Consider the following 18,195-nt stretch of genomic DNA (forward strand, 5'->3'; position numbering starts at 1 on the left):
ATTTCTAATAGAAAAGATACTTATACATAGAAAAAAATAGAGTTTTGTATAAGTTAAATTTACCTAAATTAGATTTTAATTGTCTCTGTCTTAAAATTTTCTCTATCTTCAGGGTTTAGCATTAGCATTTTCTTCACGAGGAAAGCTGCATATATAGCGATACATATAGATACATATAGATATATTCAATGGAATGTGGAGTGAGAGCCGTTTGGCTAGATGCAGGGGATGATGTCAATGGCAATAATAATCAACAATACCCCGTTTTTATATTTAAAAAGAAGGCAACTCAACTAGTACTTCCGGTTTCAAATATATAAACTAGATAATATATTTAACTAATTTTTTTTAATATTTTCAAATGATTTATCTAATTCTCCTGTGTTAAGAATCGGATGCGGTAAAAGTTTTTTTTTTATGACAAAAGGGTTTTCTTTACCGATGAGGGTAATTTTAAGTAACAAAGTATTAATTCTTCCTAGAGTTTAAAAAATCATTTCACACAGTAGTTTAGGAACGCTCATCTTCTATGTCTTAATGCTAATAACGAGGAAGGAATGGATTAATTAATTTAACTAATAAGATTATGATAGGATTAATAAAAGCAGGCGCCGATGGGTGGCGTGAAGAGTCACGACACCTCTTGGCTTCCATTGGTCAGCTTCGCAAATAATAAAAAACAAAACGTGATATGGCTGAAAAGGACCCGCATTTCGATAAAACGACGTCGTAGAGGCCTCTCTTTCTCCGTCCCGCGCGTAAATAACTTAAAATCAGAGATCGCAATTTGCAAAGGGCCAATCATATAAAAAGGTTGGGGCACAATTTATTAACCTACGCCCCCCCTCCCTACAAATCCAAACCCTATTTAAACCTACGCCACCACATTCCTCACGAGCCACGACTTTGTCCTCTCTAGCTTTTACGGTTTACCTCTTCAATACGGGAGGCGAAAGTCGCATCACGAACCTTCTAAGAAATTGGCGTCGAGATTTCCGTTTCTCTGTCGTTTTGGCCCCCGAATTTTCTCCCTATGCGAATGAGATTGGAACTGTCGCTGCTGCTTTTGGACCGGCGGAATCGGAACGGGCACGCTTTACTTTAGGGGCTGCTCTTTTGTTTCTGTTTTGCTCTCTTGAAGTTTGAAATCTAGCTAGGGTTTCTGCTCGGACAGAATTTGAGGTTTCTTTTTTCCTGCCGGTGTTGGTGATGGCGGACGAGGGGTTCGATTACTCGGACCTGGTTGACGGAGATGCTGATGCTGATGATAAGTTGTTTATAGATCTTGACACCGTTTTGAATGTCCTTGATGAGGATTGTGATCCTTCGGAGGTAGGGCTTCGAATTGGTTTGTCACTTTCATTGGAACAGACTGGATTGTGTTATTGGTTATCGGAGCTTTGATTGGGTGTTCCTTCTTTGTAATTAAGTCCGAAGAATTCCAAATTCTATTGCTGTGAGATGAGATTATTGAGAATTCGGATTTGCACAGCAGCCTGGTAGTGGTATTCAACCTTGCAAGTGTCATGTAGATATGTAGGATTGCTTCCCTAAGAACTCTCGAAACTAGGCTTCAGTATTCTGTGTTGCATACCAGTCTGTACATATACTCATTGGTTTCAGGATGCCTCGCTTATACGTTTTCTTCTGGGCAACATCGGTTTTCCTATAATTTTAGTTTTCAGTTTCTCAAAGATCGCAGTCGCATCTGCCTGGGAATTTAATGCTTGATTATTCTTGCTGATATTTATCGTAAAGTCGTGTGACTATTATGCACGATTCCTTTGTAATTTTTGGCACTGAGTAGAACTTAGATTATCGCCAGAATCTTCCCTTTTTGAAGTAAATCAACTTCACTAACGCAAGTCCTCCTGTAAAAAACAAGGATTTTCTATCATAAATAATACATCTTTGGAAACTAATAAGAAAGAAAGGAGTAATGTTTCTGATATAGTGTTAAACTTAAGTAGTATAACAAATTGAACTAAAATTAGAATAAATGTAATGGTGGTTGTCAAAGAAATACCACTTAATTAGTTATGACTTGTGACTTCCTGTGGAGTGGGGACGGAATAACGTGTTTACCTCGCACTGCCTTTGACATTAAACAAAATTTTGATGCTGTTATTTTGATGAGATAAGTTTCTTTTAATCCAAAATAACCACTGGCCTGTTTCTGTGCTACAAGTTAAACTCCTTGGTAAATGCCTACTGATTTTGTTGTACTTCTATGCGCTAAGATTAGACTCCTGAGTTCGATTGCTCTGTCCCTACCTACCATCTATTGTAATTCTTCATTCTTTAATTTCTTGTGGTCTGAGTTGCTTTGGAATGGGCAATCATAGCTTAGATTGCTTAATGTTCCTTGTATGAAATAAGATTTCTCAGTGCTAATATTTTCCGTAATAATTTTATGCACATCACAATGCAGAGTAGTCTGGAGGGTTTTTCATTAAAAAATGTCTCACCTGGCGAATCCAGCATCCACGATAATTTTCAGCTTCAAAGCGGTATGTGGACTTTAATGTCTTTTTGGCCCTTTCTGCTTTTATATTGCTCTTCAAATTTATTGGTCATTCAATAGAAGTCGATATCTTTGGTTAGGCCGTCTCCTGAATTTAATGTATGATTGCTTTTATTCACATTGGATTGCTTCTGTCTTATTTGTTAGGCCTCTACAATGGGGTCCCAGGTGTTGGAAGAAGTTATCTCTTCTGTTCTGCATTCTGAATTTTATATTTTGGGTTCAGTCCTATGCTCTTCTCCGCCTAGCTTTCATGCATAATCTATGGTCGAGACCTCATTTGTATTATCCGACTTTTCAGGAAATTCCATGCTTTGCTGTGATCATGAAAATCAAGGACCTCCTTCACAGACTTGCTCCTCCTCTCATGCTGTCCCTGATGGTTTTCAGCAGTTGGATCCTCTGGATGGAAGTAACGAGATTTGCTACACAGAAAGGGAAGGAACTTCAGGATGTGAGGTGCCAGCCCAATCTTTGGAACCTAGTGCTCCCGAGCCACATTTCAACAATACATCGGTTTGTGGGGATAATTTGAACTTGAATCCTCTCTGGAAGGAAAAAAAGGAAAGCCAACTCAAGCATGTGGGAGAGGACGTTAAGTCTGAATGTATGTGTGGTTTTCAATGTGGTTTGGGGTTTTGAATTTTGACCATTGTTGATTTAAAATGGGGTCCCGTCTGATTTTATTTTCTACTTGCAGATGCTTCTTACAGCCCTATGATTGAGAATAGTGACGTAAGTTTTGCACAATATGGAGCTTTTGATGAAGATATGTGTGAAGGAGTTTCTGGGCAGCCGGAATCTGACTCGTGTACGTCTTTTGAAATGTCATTCATGGATGCTAATGGAGGCTCACATATTGGAACATCAACCAATTCTACTATTTGCCGAGGCTTCAATGCTCTTGGTGATTCTCGTGACTACTTTTCATCCTTGCATGGTTATAAGGGTACCGATGATAGACTTCTACCTTCTGACTTGTCACTTGCTTCTTATTTGCCTAATGTCTCTGGCTCTCAGTTTTGGCCAAATCAAGAAATACTTGATAATGTGAAGGGTGAAAACATGGAATATGTGGCTGATGCCTCACGTGTGAGTAGTAACATGCATTCCAGTTCTACTGGTGGGATTTCTTTTCAAGATAATCAATTCTTATCAGCAGATAGTGAATTTTCTTCATTTTTTCCTGGTAATGTTTCATACTATCCATGTGAAGAGCAAGTAGCTCGTGTCAAAGGTGAAAGAGATCAACCGATTACACCTTACCAGAACTCTCTTTTTGAAAATTACTCTGAGTTTAATGGAGGCCAAGAGATGAATCAATTAAAAGGAGGCCTAGAGATGAATCAGTTAAATAGTGCTTTTCCTTCCATGGGAAATTATGGTCTTAATTTGTTAGAGTGCGAGGCTAAAGACGCTGATGTATTATCCAACATACATCATTATCAAGGAATGATTGATGGTACTGGTTGTAAATTTTTAAGAGACACAGCTAATTTGAATAGACAAGCCTTAAACAAATCTTTGCCCTATACCCAGGCATCAATTGGCACTGAGGAGCAGTTTGGTTATGTTAAGAATGAAGGGGAGGAAAAAATGATTCAGTGTAGGAATTTTGATTCTCACATTTCAAAAGCTGGCGCTGAGTTGGTTCACAGTAATTTTTTAGAGAAATCCCATGTTGAGGATGATGACTCTGATGTCTGTGTGATTGAAAGCATTAGTCATCCTGCACCAGTGAATCGGTCGACAGACCATTGGAATTCTCATAAGATATCACAGTACTCTCCATATGGTGATTCACAACCTTGCATGTCACGAAGCACAAGGTCGAAGGCCTTTGATGAGCAATATGTATTACGAGCTGCACTACAGGTAACCATTTTTACGTTCAGGATTAGCATAACTCTTTGTGCAGTGCACATAACTTCTTAAGATTAATATTAATATGTGGTAAAACTTCTTAGGATTAATATTAATATGTGGTAATCATGACTTCAAATTGTTGTGTTTATGATATTAATTTTTTTTTTTTAAAGAGATGAAGCAATGGAGACGCATTGCAATTTATACCATGCTTTAGGTTATTGACACATCAATATTAAGTTTACCTTGTTAGATAATGATCTTATGGTTGCTTTTCTCCATAAGAAAAAAATCTTGCTACTTTGAAGATTTCTGTGCAAATTGCAAGCAGTTTTTAAAATGCTAATGTTTACAATTTTTATTGGGTCTCCTTTATCATGTTATCATTGTATTTTATTGTACAAGTTCAGTTTTACATTTGTGCTTGTAATCGTTTGTTTCTTTTGAATGCTTCATGATTGGTGAAGTTTAAAAGCTGTCTCCATTTCAGTAGAAACACAACGTTTGAGCTTGGTGGGAATCTCATGAATTTATAAGTTTGAACTAAGGTTACCTTGATCACATATATCAGAACCTGAACTAACATTATATGATTCCATGACTGAGTGGCAAGCTCAATTTCTTTATATATGCTTGACCACTTGCTATCTTCCATTCATAATTCTGTACGCCTTTGAGTCCCTTGTGCATTGTGTGGATATAGCATTAGGAGCTCATAAGCATTTGACATGTCTTGTCCAAAGCATTACACTTGTTTGTTCATGTGGCCTTGTGTGAAGACTTCCATGCTTCCTTTAATGTCAAGTTTAACAGACTTGTATGTTGACCCCAACTAGAAAAAGACGTACTCTGTTGCCTGCAATTGAAACCGATTGAATAAATTCTGATGTCCGCTGCAGGATTTATCTCAGCCAAAGTCAGAAGTTATACCTCCAGATGGATTGATGGCTGTTCCTCTATTAAGACATCAGGTTGCTTTGAAAGTTCTTTTTCCCTCTTTTTGATGTGGCTCTTCATGAATATTCTTTTTAATGCTTGTTCTGCAGCAACTTCAATACTGAAACGAAGTTGGACCAGAGTCTTGATGTCTGGATCTGATCTAACCAATAATGTTATGTACTAAATGATTGAATCATGTCTATAATACTGTCAATATTTTTTGACTCAGCTAATGTGAGTTTGATCACTCCCTTGTTGTAAAGATGGGAGGTATCAAAGTTGTCATCTTTCACTCCTATGGGTTATGATTTCTATTTCTAATATTTCATATATTTTTTATTGAATGAAAATATAATCCATATATACATGATATGTAAATCATAAATATTAAATGTGCCAGTTGAAGGGTTAAGGGGTGGCGCACTAATCCTATGAGCCACGGAATATATAACATAAATATTATTATGTGGTATGCTAATTCTATGAGCCACGGGTAGTTAGGTTAGTTAGGATCCTAGGTAGTTAGTTGTTAATCAAGAGGACATATATGTGTTCTTCTTATATGTATATTAGGGGGACTATCTAATTGTTCAGTTGTTGTAGTTTTCTTTGATGAAGTATAAAGTTCAGTATCTCCCTCTCTCTTTCTTTCTTCTCCTCTGACTCTATCTTCCTAGTCTTTCTCCTCTCCTTCCCTAATATTTCTACACTTTCTACGATACCGTTAGCCATACATATGTATCAGAAACTAAGATAATTTTTGTTCCTGGGGTTAAATATTGTTCTCAACAAATTAAAATCTCAGTCATTTGTTTTTCAAAGTGATATTTTTTTAGTTGTGTGACTACAGAGTTTCAGTTTATTAGTCTGATGGGCCTAATCTTTTATGATGTTTCAGTGACTTGTTTAATTTGTATACCCATGTGTTTTATGTCTAATTGTAGTTGTTATCTACTTGTTCTGATCAGAGAATTGCTTTGTCATGGATGGTTCAAAAGGAAACATCAAGTTTATACTGCTCAGGGGGAATCCTTGCAGATGATCAGGTAAGAGCTCTGTTTGTAATTTCTTCTTCTTTTTGGTTTTCCTAAAAATTCTATTCTTTTAGGGACTTGGAAAAACGGTGTCGACTATTGCTTTGATACTGAAGGAAAGACCTCCAGCACTTATAGCTTGCCAAAATCCACAAAAGGGTGAATTAGAAACTCTGAATTTGGATGTCGATGATGATGTCCTTGCCGAGGGTGGTGGAGTGAAGGAAGACAGGCCCAGTGTAAGTCCAATCGAAAACAAGAATTTGTTGATGCAAACAAAGGGAAGGCCATCTGCAGGAACGCTTATTGTTTGTCCCACCAGTGTCCTGCGGCAATGGGCTGAAGAGTTGCAAAATAAGGTAACCAGCAAAGCAAATCTCTCTGTGCTAGTGTACCATGGAAGCAACCGAACCAAAGATCCGTATATGCTGGCCAAGTATGATGTTGTTCTGACAACTTATTCAATTGTCAGCATGGAGGTACCTAAGCAGCCTCTGGTTGACAAAGATGAAGAAGAGAAAGGAAAATCTGATGTTCATGCTGGTCTACCACCTAGTAAGAAGAGGAAATGCCCTTCTTCTAGTAGAAGTGGCAAGAAGGGATTAGACCATGCTTTGCTTGAGGTTTCTGCTCGCCCTTTAGCAAAGGTGGCATGGTTTAGAGTTGTCTTGGATGAGGCCCAGAGTATAAAGAACCACAGAACTCAAGTTGCAAGGGCCTGCTGGGGTCTTCGTGCAAAGCGAAGATGGTGCTTGTCTGGAACTCCTATCCAGAATGCTATTGATGATCTTTATAGTTATTTTAGATTTCTCAGATATGACCCTTATGCTATCTATAATACATTCTGTTCTACTATTAAGATTCCAATAAACAGAAATCCAAACAGAGGGTATAGAAAGCTACAAGCTGTCTTGAAGACAATAATGTTACGCAGGACAAAAGGTTAGATCCAAGAACTTCACAGCTAGGCGATAATGCACTGTTTTCATTGATTCCCTTAGTCTGTTCTCTCAGTTCTGTTGTAAAATCTACCTTTCTATTTAGTATGTTATTTACTTTCGAAGTTTGTGTTATATGCTCCAAATCTGATAGCAGATAAGTTAGGCATAGGCTCAGGAAGGTTTATTTTAGTTTTTGTAGTGGTTGGGCGATGTGCCTAATTAAAAGCTTAGACTGTTGATTCTGGAGTTGGGATACATGATTCTGTAGTATGCATGAACATAATTTTCTTCAATTTCAAGCGAATAGTAAGAGTCCACAGCCCCCTGCTACTGCATATTGCATGAACTCATTTAATTTTATGATCATTGGTGGCTTAGTTTGAACTTTGAATTATGCTTCTAACCATATCATGGTTATCATTTGCTAGGCACACTTCTTGATGGAGAACCTATTATTACACTGCCACCTAAGTATGTGCAGCTGAAAAAAGTGGATTTTTCAAGAGAGGAGCGTGATTTCTATTCCAGACTGGAGGCTGATTCTCGTGCACAGTTTCAGGTTTGATCATTTTTGGGACAGATTTTGATTGACATGGATCTGTGCATGTTTTCCCCCTTTTTCTCTAATCCTTTTATTTGTGTGCATGTGTGCATATTTTCCCCCTTTTTTGGTGATTTTTTTTTTAATTCCCTTCAAATCTAAGAAAAAGCTATTAATACCCAACAATATGCCAGTGGTTGCATTTTTTGGCTTTAAACTATCTTAAATTGCATTTTTGGCATGTCATGTCAGGAATATGCTAATGCTGGAACTGTTAAGGAAAATTATGTCAACATTCTGTTGATGCTTTTACGTCTTCGACAAGCTTGTGATCATCCTCTGCTTGTTAAGCGCTACAATTCTAACTCTCTATGGAGATCTTCAGTTGAGATGGCAAAGAAACTTCCTTGGGAAAAACGAACATCACTTTTCAACTGTTTGGAGGCTTCCTTGGCTATTTGTGGCATCTGTAATGTACGTATTGACCACCATTTCACACACATCACACATGGATTTTTCAGTTGTATTTGTAGATGAATATAACTGATTCCGCCCCGATCTTTATTTGCTTGCATGCAAGTTTGTTGGATTTGTGGTGATCTCTTAGTTGGCACCTGGGAGGAGAGATGTAAGGTGAAAGGTAGTCAGTAGGAGTGGAAATGGAAAGGGTTTTTTGTTTTTACTTGTTAATTATTTGTTTTTGGAGGGAAATGCAGAGAGTATGGTTGAAGTATGAGTCATGCTATCATTCCTTGCTATGATAGGCTGTCAAGTTCTAAGGAATGGAAGTCTGTCACATCATAATTACCATCTTATTTTTTTGACCAAATATCTTAAGAACTATTGCTTTTGTACCCTTCTCTTACCATTTCTTGCTCAACAGGATCCTCCTGAAGAGGCAGTTGTTTCATCTTGTGGTCATGTCTTTTGTAACCAGTGCATTTCTGAACATCTCACTGGTGATGACAACCAGTGCCCTACTACAAATTGCAAAGCTCAATTGAGTATGTCTTCGGTGTTCTCCAGAGCCGCATTGAACTGCTCTCTTTCTGACCAGGCTAGTAATAGTTTGGTTGATTGCTCTGGTTCTGAAGTGGAGGGTTATGAGCCTTGTTCTCAGAGTCAGCCAATTGATTCTTCAAAAATTAAGGCTGCTCTTGAGGTGTTGAACTCATTGTGTAAGCCACAGGTTAATGCATCAAAAAGTATTTCAATGCAGACTAATTCTGATGAACATAGTGACAGCCATGGGAATTCCTCTGACGCCAACGAGGTGAAATCTTTCAAGGATTTTCCTGAGAGTCAAAATATGTCGGATGGAAGCTCCAATGATTCAATTGTTAGAGAGAAAGCTATTGTATTTTCTCAGTGGACAAGGATGTTGGATTTGCTTGAAGCATGTCTTAAGAATTCTTCAATTCAGTATAGGAGGCTTGATGGCACAATGTCGGTTGTTGCTAGGGATAAAGCCGTTAAAGATTTCAATACTCTCCCAGAGGTTTGTGAAATCTTAGGTCCCTTGATTGCATGATTTTAAGTTATAGATCTCCCATGTCTTATTTATCTTGGGCACTTTATCTGGCAGGTAACAGTTATGATTATGTCTTTGAAAGCTGCAAGCCTCGGCCTCAACATGGTAGCTGCCTGCCATGTACTTTTGCTTGATCTATGGTGGAATCCAACAACAGAAGATCAAGCAATTGACAGAGCGCATCGAATTGGGCAGACTCGCCCTGTGACTGTTTTACGGTTGACTGTGAGAGATACAGTTGAAGATCGGATTTTAGCTCTACAGGTATTGCAAGAATTTTTGAATTTCTTAAACCATCAATCATCAATACACGTTTTAAGAGCAGATTCTTTTATCATTGTTTACTATTCGGTTTGGGTTCTGTAGTTCCCCCACTTTGTTCTGACTTTTTTTTTAACTTATTTTAATAAACATAAAAGGAAAATTCAGACGCCTCTTGCACTGCAAGTTGATTGTTCTGGTTTTATGTAATTAGAAGAAAGTGGTGGTGCAGGAATATGAGTTCTATGTTATTGTAGTCAGCACTTTAGTTGATACACCAGTGTTATCTAGTCTACTGTTTCAGACGTGTGGATTTTGCTCGTTGCTCATGCGGAAAAAAACTATTTAATGTACCTTGCAGCAAAAGAAGCGGAAGATGGTTGCATCTGCGTTTGGAGAAGATGAAACTGGCGGTCGTCAAAGTCGCCTCACAGTGGATGATTTAAAATACTTGTTCATGATGTGATTAGGCACATACATTCGTACAGATACAAATTTGTTTTTGGATTTTCTCTCCAAAAAGGGGGTTGGCTGTTGGTGGCTGCAGAAGTCAGGAAACAACAAACAGGACATTTGCTAACCAATACTGACAGTAACCACGGGGGTTCTGGTGACGTTTGACATGAAAAGATTAAATGTATTGCCATTATATTTTGGTTGAGATGATTCATTCTTTTACCTGGAAATTTTGGTTTAGTCTCATACATTTGTATAGGATGGGGACTAGGAGCAGTTGCAGACAGGAAGGCAGATAGATTCTCAGATTTTTCTTGTAAATAATAGAAGGTTTAGTCTTTCTCATAATGATTAGTCTACTCGCTCTTCTGTTTGTTTGTTTGTGTTTTTATTGAGCCGTATGTTTAAATTTCAAACCCTTGCCTGGTGGGTGTGGCCCATGTATCCGCCTCACAATCTGTCATCAATCAATATCATATCATATCATATTATTTATATAGAAAAATTTAGCGTCATATATATCTAGCAGTTTCAGAATGTGAATTTTTAGGATTTTATTTTTGGGGCTCATAAATACTTGAAGAAACAATTTATTGAAATTATGCATGTTTTTGGATGACAAATCTGTCGTGGTGTTTTTTTAAAATAAATAATGGATTAGTAAATTAATACTTGAGGAAATTATCATGTGATATGGTATTTATGAAAATTATCATATTTTGTAAATAAGTTATGAAAAATACAAAGTAATGTTAGAAAATTAAATCGAAAAGAAGAGATTATTAAAATTCTAGTGGAACAAACTCGCCTATGGAGCAAATTGAAGTGAAAAATGGAGGAGTTAAATTATTAGTTTAATGAATTATATAAATGTATATCCTATCGCCCAAATATCTACATGCTTTTTTCCTCAAGACAATTTCTTCTAAATATTTTTTTATTGGGTTAATACAACGATTAGTCTTCATAATTTATCTCTATTTTGCTTTTAGTCCCTGAAATTTTAAACCGGAGTTTTTGGTCCTTGAAGTTTTTTCTATTTAAAACTGTTAGTCCCTCTAGTTTAAAAAGGACTTGGTGTTTGTGTTAACGGTGTTAATTATGCTGACGTGTCTTTTAACATCGTTTAATTTGCTGACGAGGCATGCTATATGGACTTATGACTTGGAAGTCCTTTTTGTAAAAATAAATTTGTGATTATATGGGTGGGTGACCTGGACCTGAAAATTGTTTATTAAAAAAAACAGAGGTGAATGTAAAACACACACAGGGCACGAAGGAAAAGGGAAGGCTGGGGCATCAGGAGAGATCTTAGTTGAGGTTAAGAAGAAAAAGGAGAAGGGAAAGTTGGGCATCGGTGCTGGGCAGAGTGTTAGAGAAGGCAGAGAAGATTCAGCAAAGGTCAAAGAATATGCGGTGAATGCAAAGGGGGTCCGATGAAGGTTAAAGAGCATTCGAGACTTTATTTGAAAGGTAAATCGTTTTCATTTTCTCCCAATCTACAGCCTTTGATTTTGTCTGCACTCTCATCTTCTTCTCTATCTTCAACCTTGTATATAATTTTATTTTATGTGCAGTGAAATTTCATGGCTTCTACTAGAAGTTCCTCATCGAACACCATGGGTAGAATGGTAGCCCAGAGGGGTGGTGAACGATGTAAATGTGGAGATGAGGTTATAATTTTGACTTCATGGGCAAAGCAAAATTATGGTAGGAGGTTTGTGAAGTGCCCAAATTATAAGGTTTGTGGATTACATCTTCATGTAATAATTTGAGTGAGCAACTGGGGTAAAGAATTTTATGTTATTTTGTATTGTTTGACATACAGGAGTGAACAATCGGGGTAAACAATATTCTTCTCCACAGTAATACATAAAAAATAATATGATGAGACAACAAATATTAATATTTTATCAAGAGATTGCTTACTGTTTTTTTTTTTTTTTCATATGATGATCACTTGAGTGTAGAAAGCAAGAAGATTCCAGGTAAGGCAAGCCATTGTCACAAATTTCAAAATAGCATCACCCACGATTTCAGTCCAAAATATTTATTAAATAGAAAAGAATGATAGTGACTCAATGAAAACCCAAAGTCTATAGATTAAATTTGTCACTAACATGTAATTTCAGTCCAGAACATGTACGCATAGCAAACCCATGATTATTTTTTTAAAAAAAAAGACAAAGCATATACGATAACCAAAGAATCCAATCATGAATTTTGCTATTGTCATTTACTAAAACAAAGCATATTTTATCATTGTACAAGATATGGAAGAACCACAAAAATCAATCATCTCTTTACTTTCTATATGCCATCTATAATATAAAACTAATAAGAAAAACTAATCATCAAAGAACAAACCACAAAAAAACATAGCATCGAAGCTCTATTGATTATAGAACCAATAATAATAAAAACAAAGCATTCAAAGAGCACACCACAACAGACCATTGCTCATGCTCTTTTCGAACAAACTAACAAGAAGAATCCTTACCTTTCAACAAAATGAAATGCAGACGACAATGCTCCTGTGACCTTCATTGACCTTCTCCCACGGTCGTCGGCATCAACTGCATCAGTGACGGCCACGTAAGGCTTCTCCAGTTGTGGGTCCAACTTGACCTAGTGTTTTCTTCTTTTTTCCTTCAGCCTTTAACCGTCTTTGTTTTTTTTTTTTTTCCCACTCAATCATGCATGTGCGTTTTGTTTCAAGTGTGGGTATTGTTTTGTTTTTTCTTGTTTTTTAAAATCACAAATCCAAGTTGGCAAACTAATCACTAAGTCTTGTTGCCTAGTCAACATGCCATGTCAGCGAATTAAACAATGTCAAAAGACACGTTAGCATAATTAACACCGTAACACAAACACCAAATCCTTTTTAAATTAGAGGGACTAACGGTTTTAAACGAAACAAACTTGAGGGACCAAAAGCTCTGGTTTAAAACTTCAGGGACCAAAAGCAAAATGAAGGTAAATTATGAGAACCAATCATTGTATTTTCCCGTACAGGTATTTTTCTATTAAAAATAATTATATTCGAGAGGTACTGTTAGCATGGGTACTTGTCTCTTTGTTCGGGTTATTTTTCTCCATGTAAAATTCTTTACTAGATTTTTGGACCAAACATCTTCTTTCTCGGAATGGTTGCAACTTTTGCGAAACATTGCGCTCCATATAATACGAGGACAAAGCCAGAGCTGAGAGGCCCACTGTCAGGCATTTCCTGCGTTAGTCCAATAATATTTGTCCACTTCAGTGGATCGATTATTTATTTATCTATTTAACCGAAATTCAGTGCATCGAATCCGATCTTTACATTCCCCTGCCACCAATAGACCTCGTCATTCGTTAACCTGCGAACCCGAAACGAAAGTATCGTATGATTCTCCTTCTCCATCGCCCTGCAAACTCTCAGAACACATCCCCTCATCCCCCCCCCCCCCCAAATTGAAGAAACATAATCCGCCATAACGATTCTCATTGCAAAAGCTTAATTCAAAGTGGGGTTCCAATATGTATATGCCATCGGATAATAATTTCACCACAGGCACCAAATTTGGTGCTGGAGAGATCAAAGAAACAATAATCAGTCAAAATAAAAACAATATGATCAATCGATCAAACAAACCCATCTTTTTAATCAATTGTTATTGTCCTGTCGCATCGATCATTCAGCCACGAGACGATGTCATTGCGAACAATTTCTACATTCTCATCAGTCTCCCCGAACAGTAGAGAATGCATCATCCCTTCGTACACCTCTATTCTCTTATCTTCACTCCTTGCCACTTCGAACAATTCTCGACTCACGTTTGGGTCTGTTACAATATCTGCGCTCCCATGTAACACAATAAATGGAATGTTCACATCATACAACCTTTGGCTCAAATAATCAGTGACCCTCAAAAGCTCCACCACGGTCCCTAATCTGGGTTTTCCCCTATACCTCATCGGATTCATGCCTGCGATGACTTTCTTGTGATCTACTTTCACGGACTTGTACAAGAGATCAGGGGCGGGAACAATAGGCAAAGTGGGGAAAAATCTCGCAAGAAAAGTAAGAATCTGAGGAATTGGCCATCTGGGTCTGACCTCGTCGGAGATTTTGCACATGGGTGCGACGAGTATGGCTCCGTCGAACCCTTTTGGATCGGCCAAATGGATGAGGAGGCAGATCGCGCCGCCCATGGACTCGCCGTAGAGGAAACGGGGCAGGCCCTGAAAGTTCGGGTCTTGCTTGACGGATCCGAAGAAGGAGAGGCAGTCCTGGACAACGAGATCGACGTTAGGAACGAAGGCCTTGAGGCCTTGAGATCGGCCATGGCCTTGGAGGTCGAGAGCGAAACAGGCGAAACCCATCTGAGCGAGGAAGATTGGGGTGGCTTGGAAAGTCCAGCTGATGTCGTTGCCGTAACCGTGGACCATGAAGACGACGGCGCGTGGAGGGGTGAGGGGAAGCCATGAACGCGTGAAGAGGGAGAGGCCTCTGGGAGTGGTGAAGGACGATGAAGAAGATGAGATTCCCTGTTGAGCGTAGAAGTCTTGCTCGGGAGTGAAGCCCCAGTAGTGAGGGTAAGCTTGAAGCAGATTTTGACGTTCCTCCATTGTTGGAGGGCGTGGAAGCGATGGGCTATGTCCGGCTATCCTGTTTCTGTGCAGCAGATTGCGTCCACAAATCATGTGTTGGACCTGGATTCTTGCCGCGTGACTTTTGCACTGAGTCGACGCGTACGAATTCCTTTGACTCAGGTGGGTCACTGGGTCAGCTCGTTATGCTATGCGTTGTATTTATTGATTGGACCTTACGCCGTGTCTATAAGGGGAAAAATTGTTTGGATTGGTTTTGTAACATAATAGGCCCAAAAAAAAAAAACAAAGGCAGCGTGCAGGACAGTAGGAGCCTAATATAATGATTTCAACGTGACAAGCTGAGTAATTTAAATGGATTAAAAAAATTAATTAAGATAGTTACTTGTAGTAAAAAGATATTATCTTTCTTAAAATATCCTTACTAACTATATATCACTTTGAAAAAAAATAAATATGAGAGATAAAATATATTGAAGTCTTATATTTATAACTAAATTTTATGTCCTAACTCTCATATTAAGGAGTAGAGGTAGTATTTTTTTTCATAACACATGATGCAAAGAAAATGGTATACCTAAAATTATGCAGGTACACTTCTGACTGGGTCCACTTTTTCTAAATCACAAAGGAAAAAAAAATTGGAGGATTTCGAGCCAAAGACGTGTAACTCGATATACAGGATTTTGATGCCAATAATAAAGTCTACGTTCTTACTTAGAATGAAGTTCTGCAAGTTTAAAAAAATATATGAAAGTTGAAAATATTACTTTATTATTATTTCCTCTGCAACTGGGCAAGAATAGTGGTTTGCGGAGGAAAAAGATGTTAAACCAAGGAGGGTTTATGATTTATAGAACGAGTGGCACTTGTCATACATTTCATCAAAAATATATTTCTCCAGTTTTTAATACGAGTAGTCTAGTTTAACCTGTCCATAAACTAAGAAGAATAGTTAAGTTAAATAATGAAAGTTAGCTCATTAAAGAAGTGAAAAAGATTTTAACTATTCATGATATTTAATTATAAACCAATTAAGGGCAAAATAGAAAAAAATTAAATACTCTACATATTATAAATTAAATTGGAAGAAAAAATTTAGAGAAAATTCACTATAGGAACAATAGTTGATAGGGTTGAGACATGAAGAGAAGAAGTAGGTCAATTTCGATGGCTTTGTGGATATGTATAACAATCATTGTTGCTTTGGGTTGTTGAAACTTCTTTAGAGAATTACACAATTTATATAGTAAAAAATGAGATCATTCTCCGCCTGGGTTTGTATTGCTTCTTCCTTTAAGTTGTGCAAGGTTACTTTTTATTTGTTTTTTTTTATTTGAAAGAACTCGTGCAACATAAAAAAATATTTTTTATTTTCATCCAATAAATAAACGTTTGAAGTAAAAACCGCATATAAAAACTTGTATTTAAATTATTCTGATTAAATCTATACAATTACAATCCAAGAAGCACCTTCTAATCTCTATGTATCTTGGTCTTTTGTTGACTATTGATGAATGCTAACTATTAGCTTCTAGAACTTTTTTGAGTCACACACTCACACCACCTTAGAAATTAGATATCATTCTATTCCACTATCTTAAGCTTTCACATTAATTAATAACTATATATATATATATATCTGCCAATGAATGATCAGTATCGCAGCAAAGAGCTTTATTTATTTCTTTGATTCAAATATGCGCATAAACTTCAATTGTTCAAATAAGTAATGATTTATGCTGTACATAGAAGGTAATTTCACTTATCGTTATTTATTTTTGAAAAAATAGCAAATAAAGACCATAAATATGTGAAATTGCGATTTGAGACCCTGAATTTGGAAAATGGTTTCAGAGGACTATTCCCAGATTGCAAATATGAAATGATAGTGAAATATCTAAAATGCCCTTCTGTTTTTTCTCTCTTTCTTCCTCTCCATATCTTCTTCCCTTTCCTTCTTCTTTTCCTCTCTCTCTTCGTCCTTCTCTTTCCTCTAGTTCTATCATAATTATTTAACACCCACATGTGTTGCAAGCTTGTGATTGAGAACAAGTATGATGATTGCATTTCAGTGGCCAAATCGATTAAGGTGTGGGATGTAAGGAACAAACGAGCTCTAAATACAGTGCTAAATGAATAAAGTTCTTGCCTTATACGTGGAATTTGATGGTTTTTTGTTTATATGATACGACAATTAGCTTGTGGGATTTCATGGTTGAGGATGCACTTGTGAGTAGATATGATCATCGTAGTGCATTTGCCGCTGGTGTTGATATGAGCATGCTTCTTGAGGGGCTTATGATAGTTCTGATGCTATAGTTTTATACATTAGGAGAAAATGAGATGTGAAGTTGATGATGAAAGATGTTAATCAGAGTGGTTACTGTTAGAAATCTGCACATTATTATTTTAGCAGAGAAATTTACAATGGTATGAAAATGTTATGGGAACTTCTTATTTTACATACTTAACTTGTCATTCGCTATTATGAACTTGTCATTTACTGTTTATCAGATATGGTTACTGCCAAAAATTTGCACATTGTTATTTCAGCAGAGAAATTTACAATTGTATGAAAATGTTATGAAACTTATCATTTTACATACTATACTTGTCATTCGCCATAATGAACTTGTCATTTACTATTTATCAGAAATAGTTACTGTCAGAAATCTGCACATTGTTATTTCAGTAGAGAAATTTACAATTGTATGAAAACGTTATGGGAACTTGTCATTTTACATACTTAACTTGTCATTCGCTATTATGGACTTGTCATTTACTGTTTATCAGAAGTGGTTGCTGTAAGAAATTTGCACATTGTTATTTCAGTAGAGAAATTTACAATTGTATGAAAATGTTGTCGAAACTTGTCATTTTACATACTTAACTTGTCATTCGCTATTGTGAACTTGTCATTTATTGTTTATTAGAAGTGGTTGCTATCAGAAATGTGCAAATGGTAATCTCAGCAGAAAAAGTATGAAAATATATGAAAAGCTTATGGGAACTTGTCATTGGCCATAGTGAACTCGTCATTTCGTGTTTATCAGAAGTGTTTACTGTCAGAAATGTGCAAATTGTAATTCCAACAAAAAAAGTATGAAAATGTATGAAAACCTGATGGAACTTATCATTGGCCATACTTAACTTGTCATTGGCCATAGTAAACTTGTCATTTACTATTTATCAGAAGTGGTTGCTATCAGAAATGTGCAAATTGTGATTCCAGCAGAAAAAGTATGAAAGCATTATGGGAACTTGTCATTTGCCATACTTAACTTATCATTCACTACTGTGAACTTGTCATTTTGTGTTTATCAGAAGTGGTTGCCGTCAGAAATGTGCAAATTGTAATTCCAACAGAAAATGTATGAAAATGTATAAAAATCTTATAGGAACTTGTCATTTTAACTCATTTTCTATTACGAACTTGTCGTTTTGTAAATAAATGTGGAAATTCAGTCATTTTAACAGAAAAAGTATGAAAACCTAATGGAAACCTG

The 18,195-nt window shown here is 36.8% G+C and overlaps 2 protein-coding genes across 2 annotated transcripts; one reads left to right on the forward strand and one right to left on the reverse strand.

Annotated features, from left to right (window-relative positions):
* The first annotated feature begins 910 nt into the window (after nt 1–910).
* Nucleotides 911–10,509, forward strand: LOC114732423 (helicase-like transcription factor CHR28). The gene is made up of 12 exons (XM_028919701.1): nt 911–1,332; nt 2,432–2,510; nt 2,826–3,131; nt 3,225–4,399; nt 5,290–5,361; nt 6,298–6,375; nt 6,438–7,305; nt 7,733–7,863; nt 8,098–8,319; nt 8,729–9,343; nt 9,431–9,640; nt 9,999–10,509. The coding sequence occupies exons 1-12, from the start codon at nt 1,210–1,212 to the stop codon at nt 10,101–10,103; spliced, it is 3,984 nt and encodes a 1,327-aa protein (XP_028775534.1). The 5' UTR covers nt 911–1,209; the 3' UTR covers nt 10,104–10,509.
* A 3,041-nt stretch (nt 10,510–13,550) lies between these two features.
* LOC114732418 (caffeoylshikimate esterase) lies at nt 13,551–14,924 on the reverse strand. The gene has a single exon (XM_028919698.1). The coding sequence runs from the start codon at nt 14,777–14,779 to the stop codon at nt 13,736–13,738; it is 1,044 nt and encodes a 347-aa protein (XP_028775531.1). The 5' UTR covers nt 14,780–14,924; the 3' UTR covers nt 13,551–13,735.
* Between the last annotated feature and the right edge of the window lie 3,271 nt (nt 14,925–18,195).

Source organism: Neltuma alba, unplaced genomic scaffold, assembly GCF_004799145.2.
Source record: "Neltuma alba isolate B1F8T4 unplaced genomic scaffold, ASM479914v2 tig00012910_pilon, whole genome shotgun sequence".
NCBI lineage: Eukaryota > Viridiplantae > Streptophyta > Magnoliopsida > Fabales > Fabaceae > Neltuma > Neltuma alba.

Excerpts from the sequence above, each read along its gene's own strand:
- LOC114732418 (XM_028919698.1), bottom strand. The coding sequence starts at position 14,779 with ATGATTTGTGGACGCAATCTGCTGCACAGAAACAGGATAGCCGGACAT.
- LOC114732423 (XM_028919701.1), top strand. The coding sequence starts at position 1,210 with ATGGCGGACGAGGGGTTCGATTACTCGGACCTGGTTGACGGAGATGCT. Across the intron at positions 6,376-6,437 it reads GAATCCTTGCAGATGATCAG|GGACTTGGAAAAACGGTGTC; the intron begins GTAAGAGCTCTG and ends CTATTCTTTTAG. Across the intron at positions 9,344-9,430 it reads ATTTCAATACTCTCCCAGAG|GTAACAGTTATGATTATGTC; the intron begins GTTTGTGAAATC and ends TTTATCTGGCAG.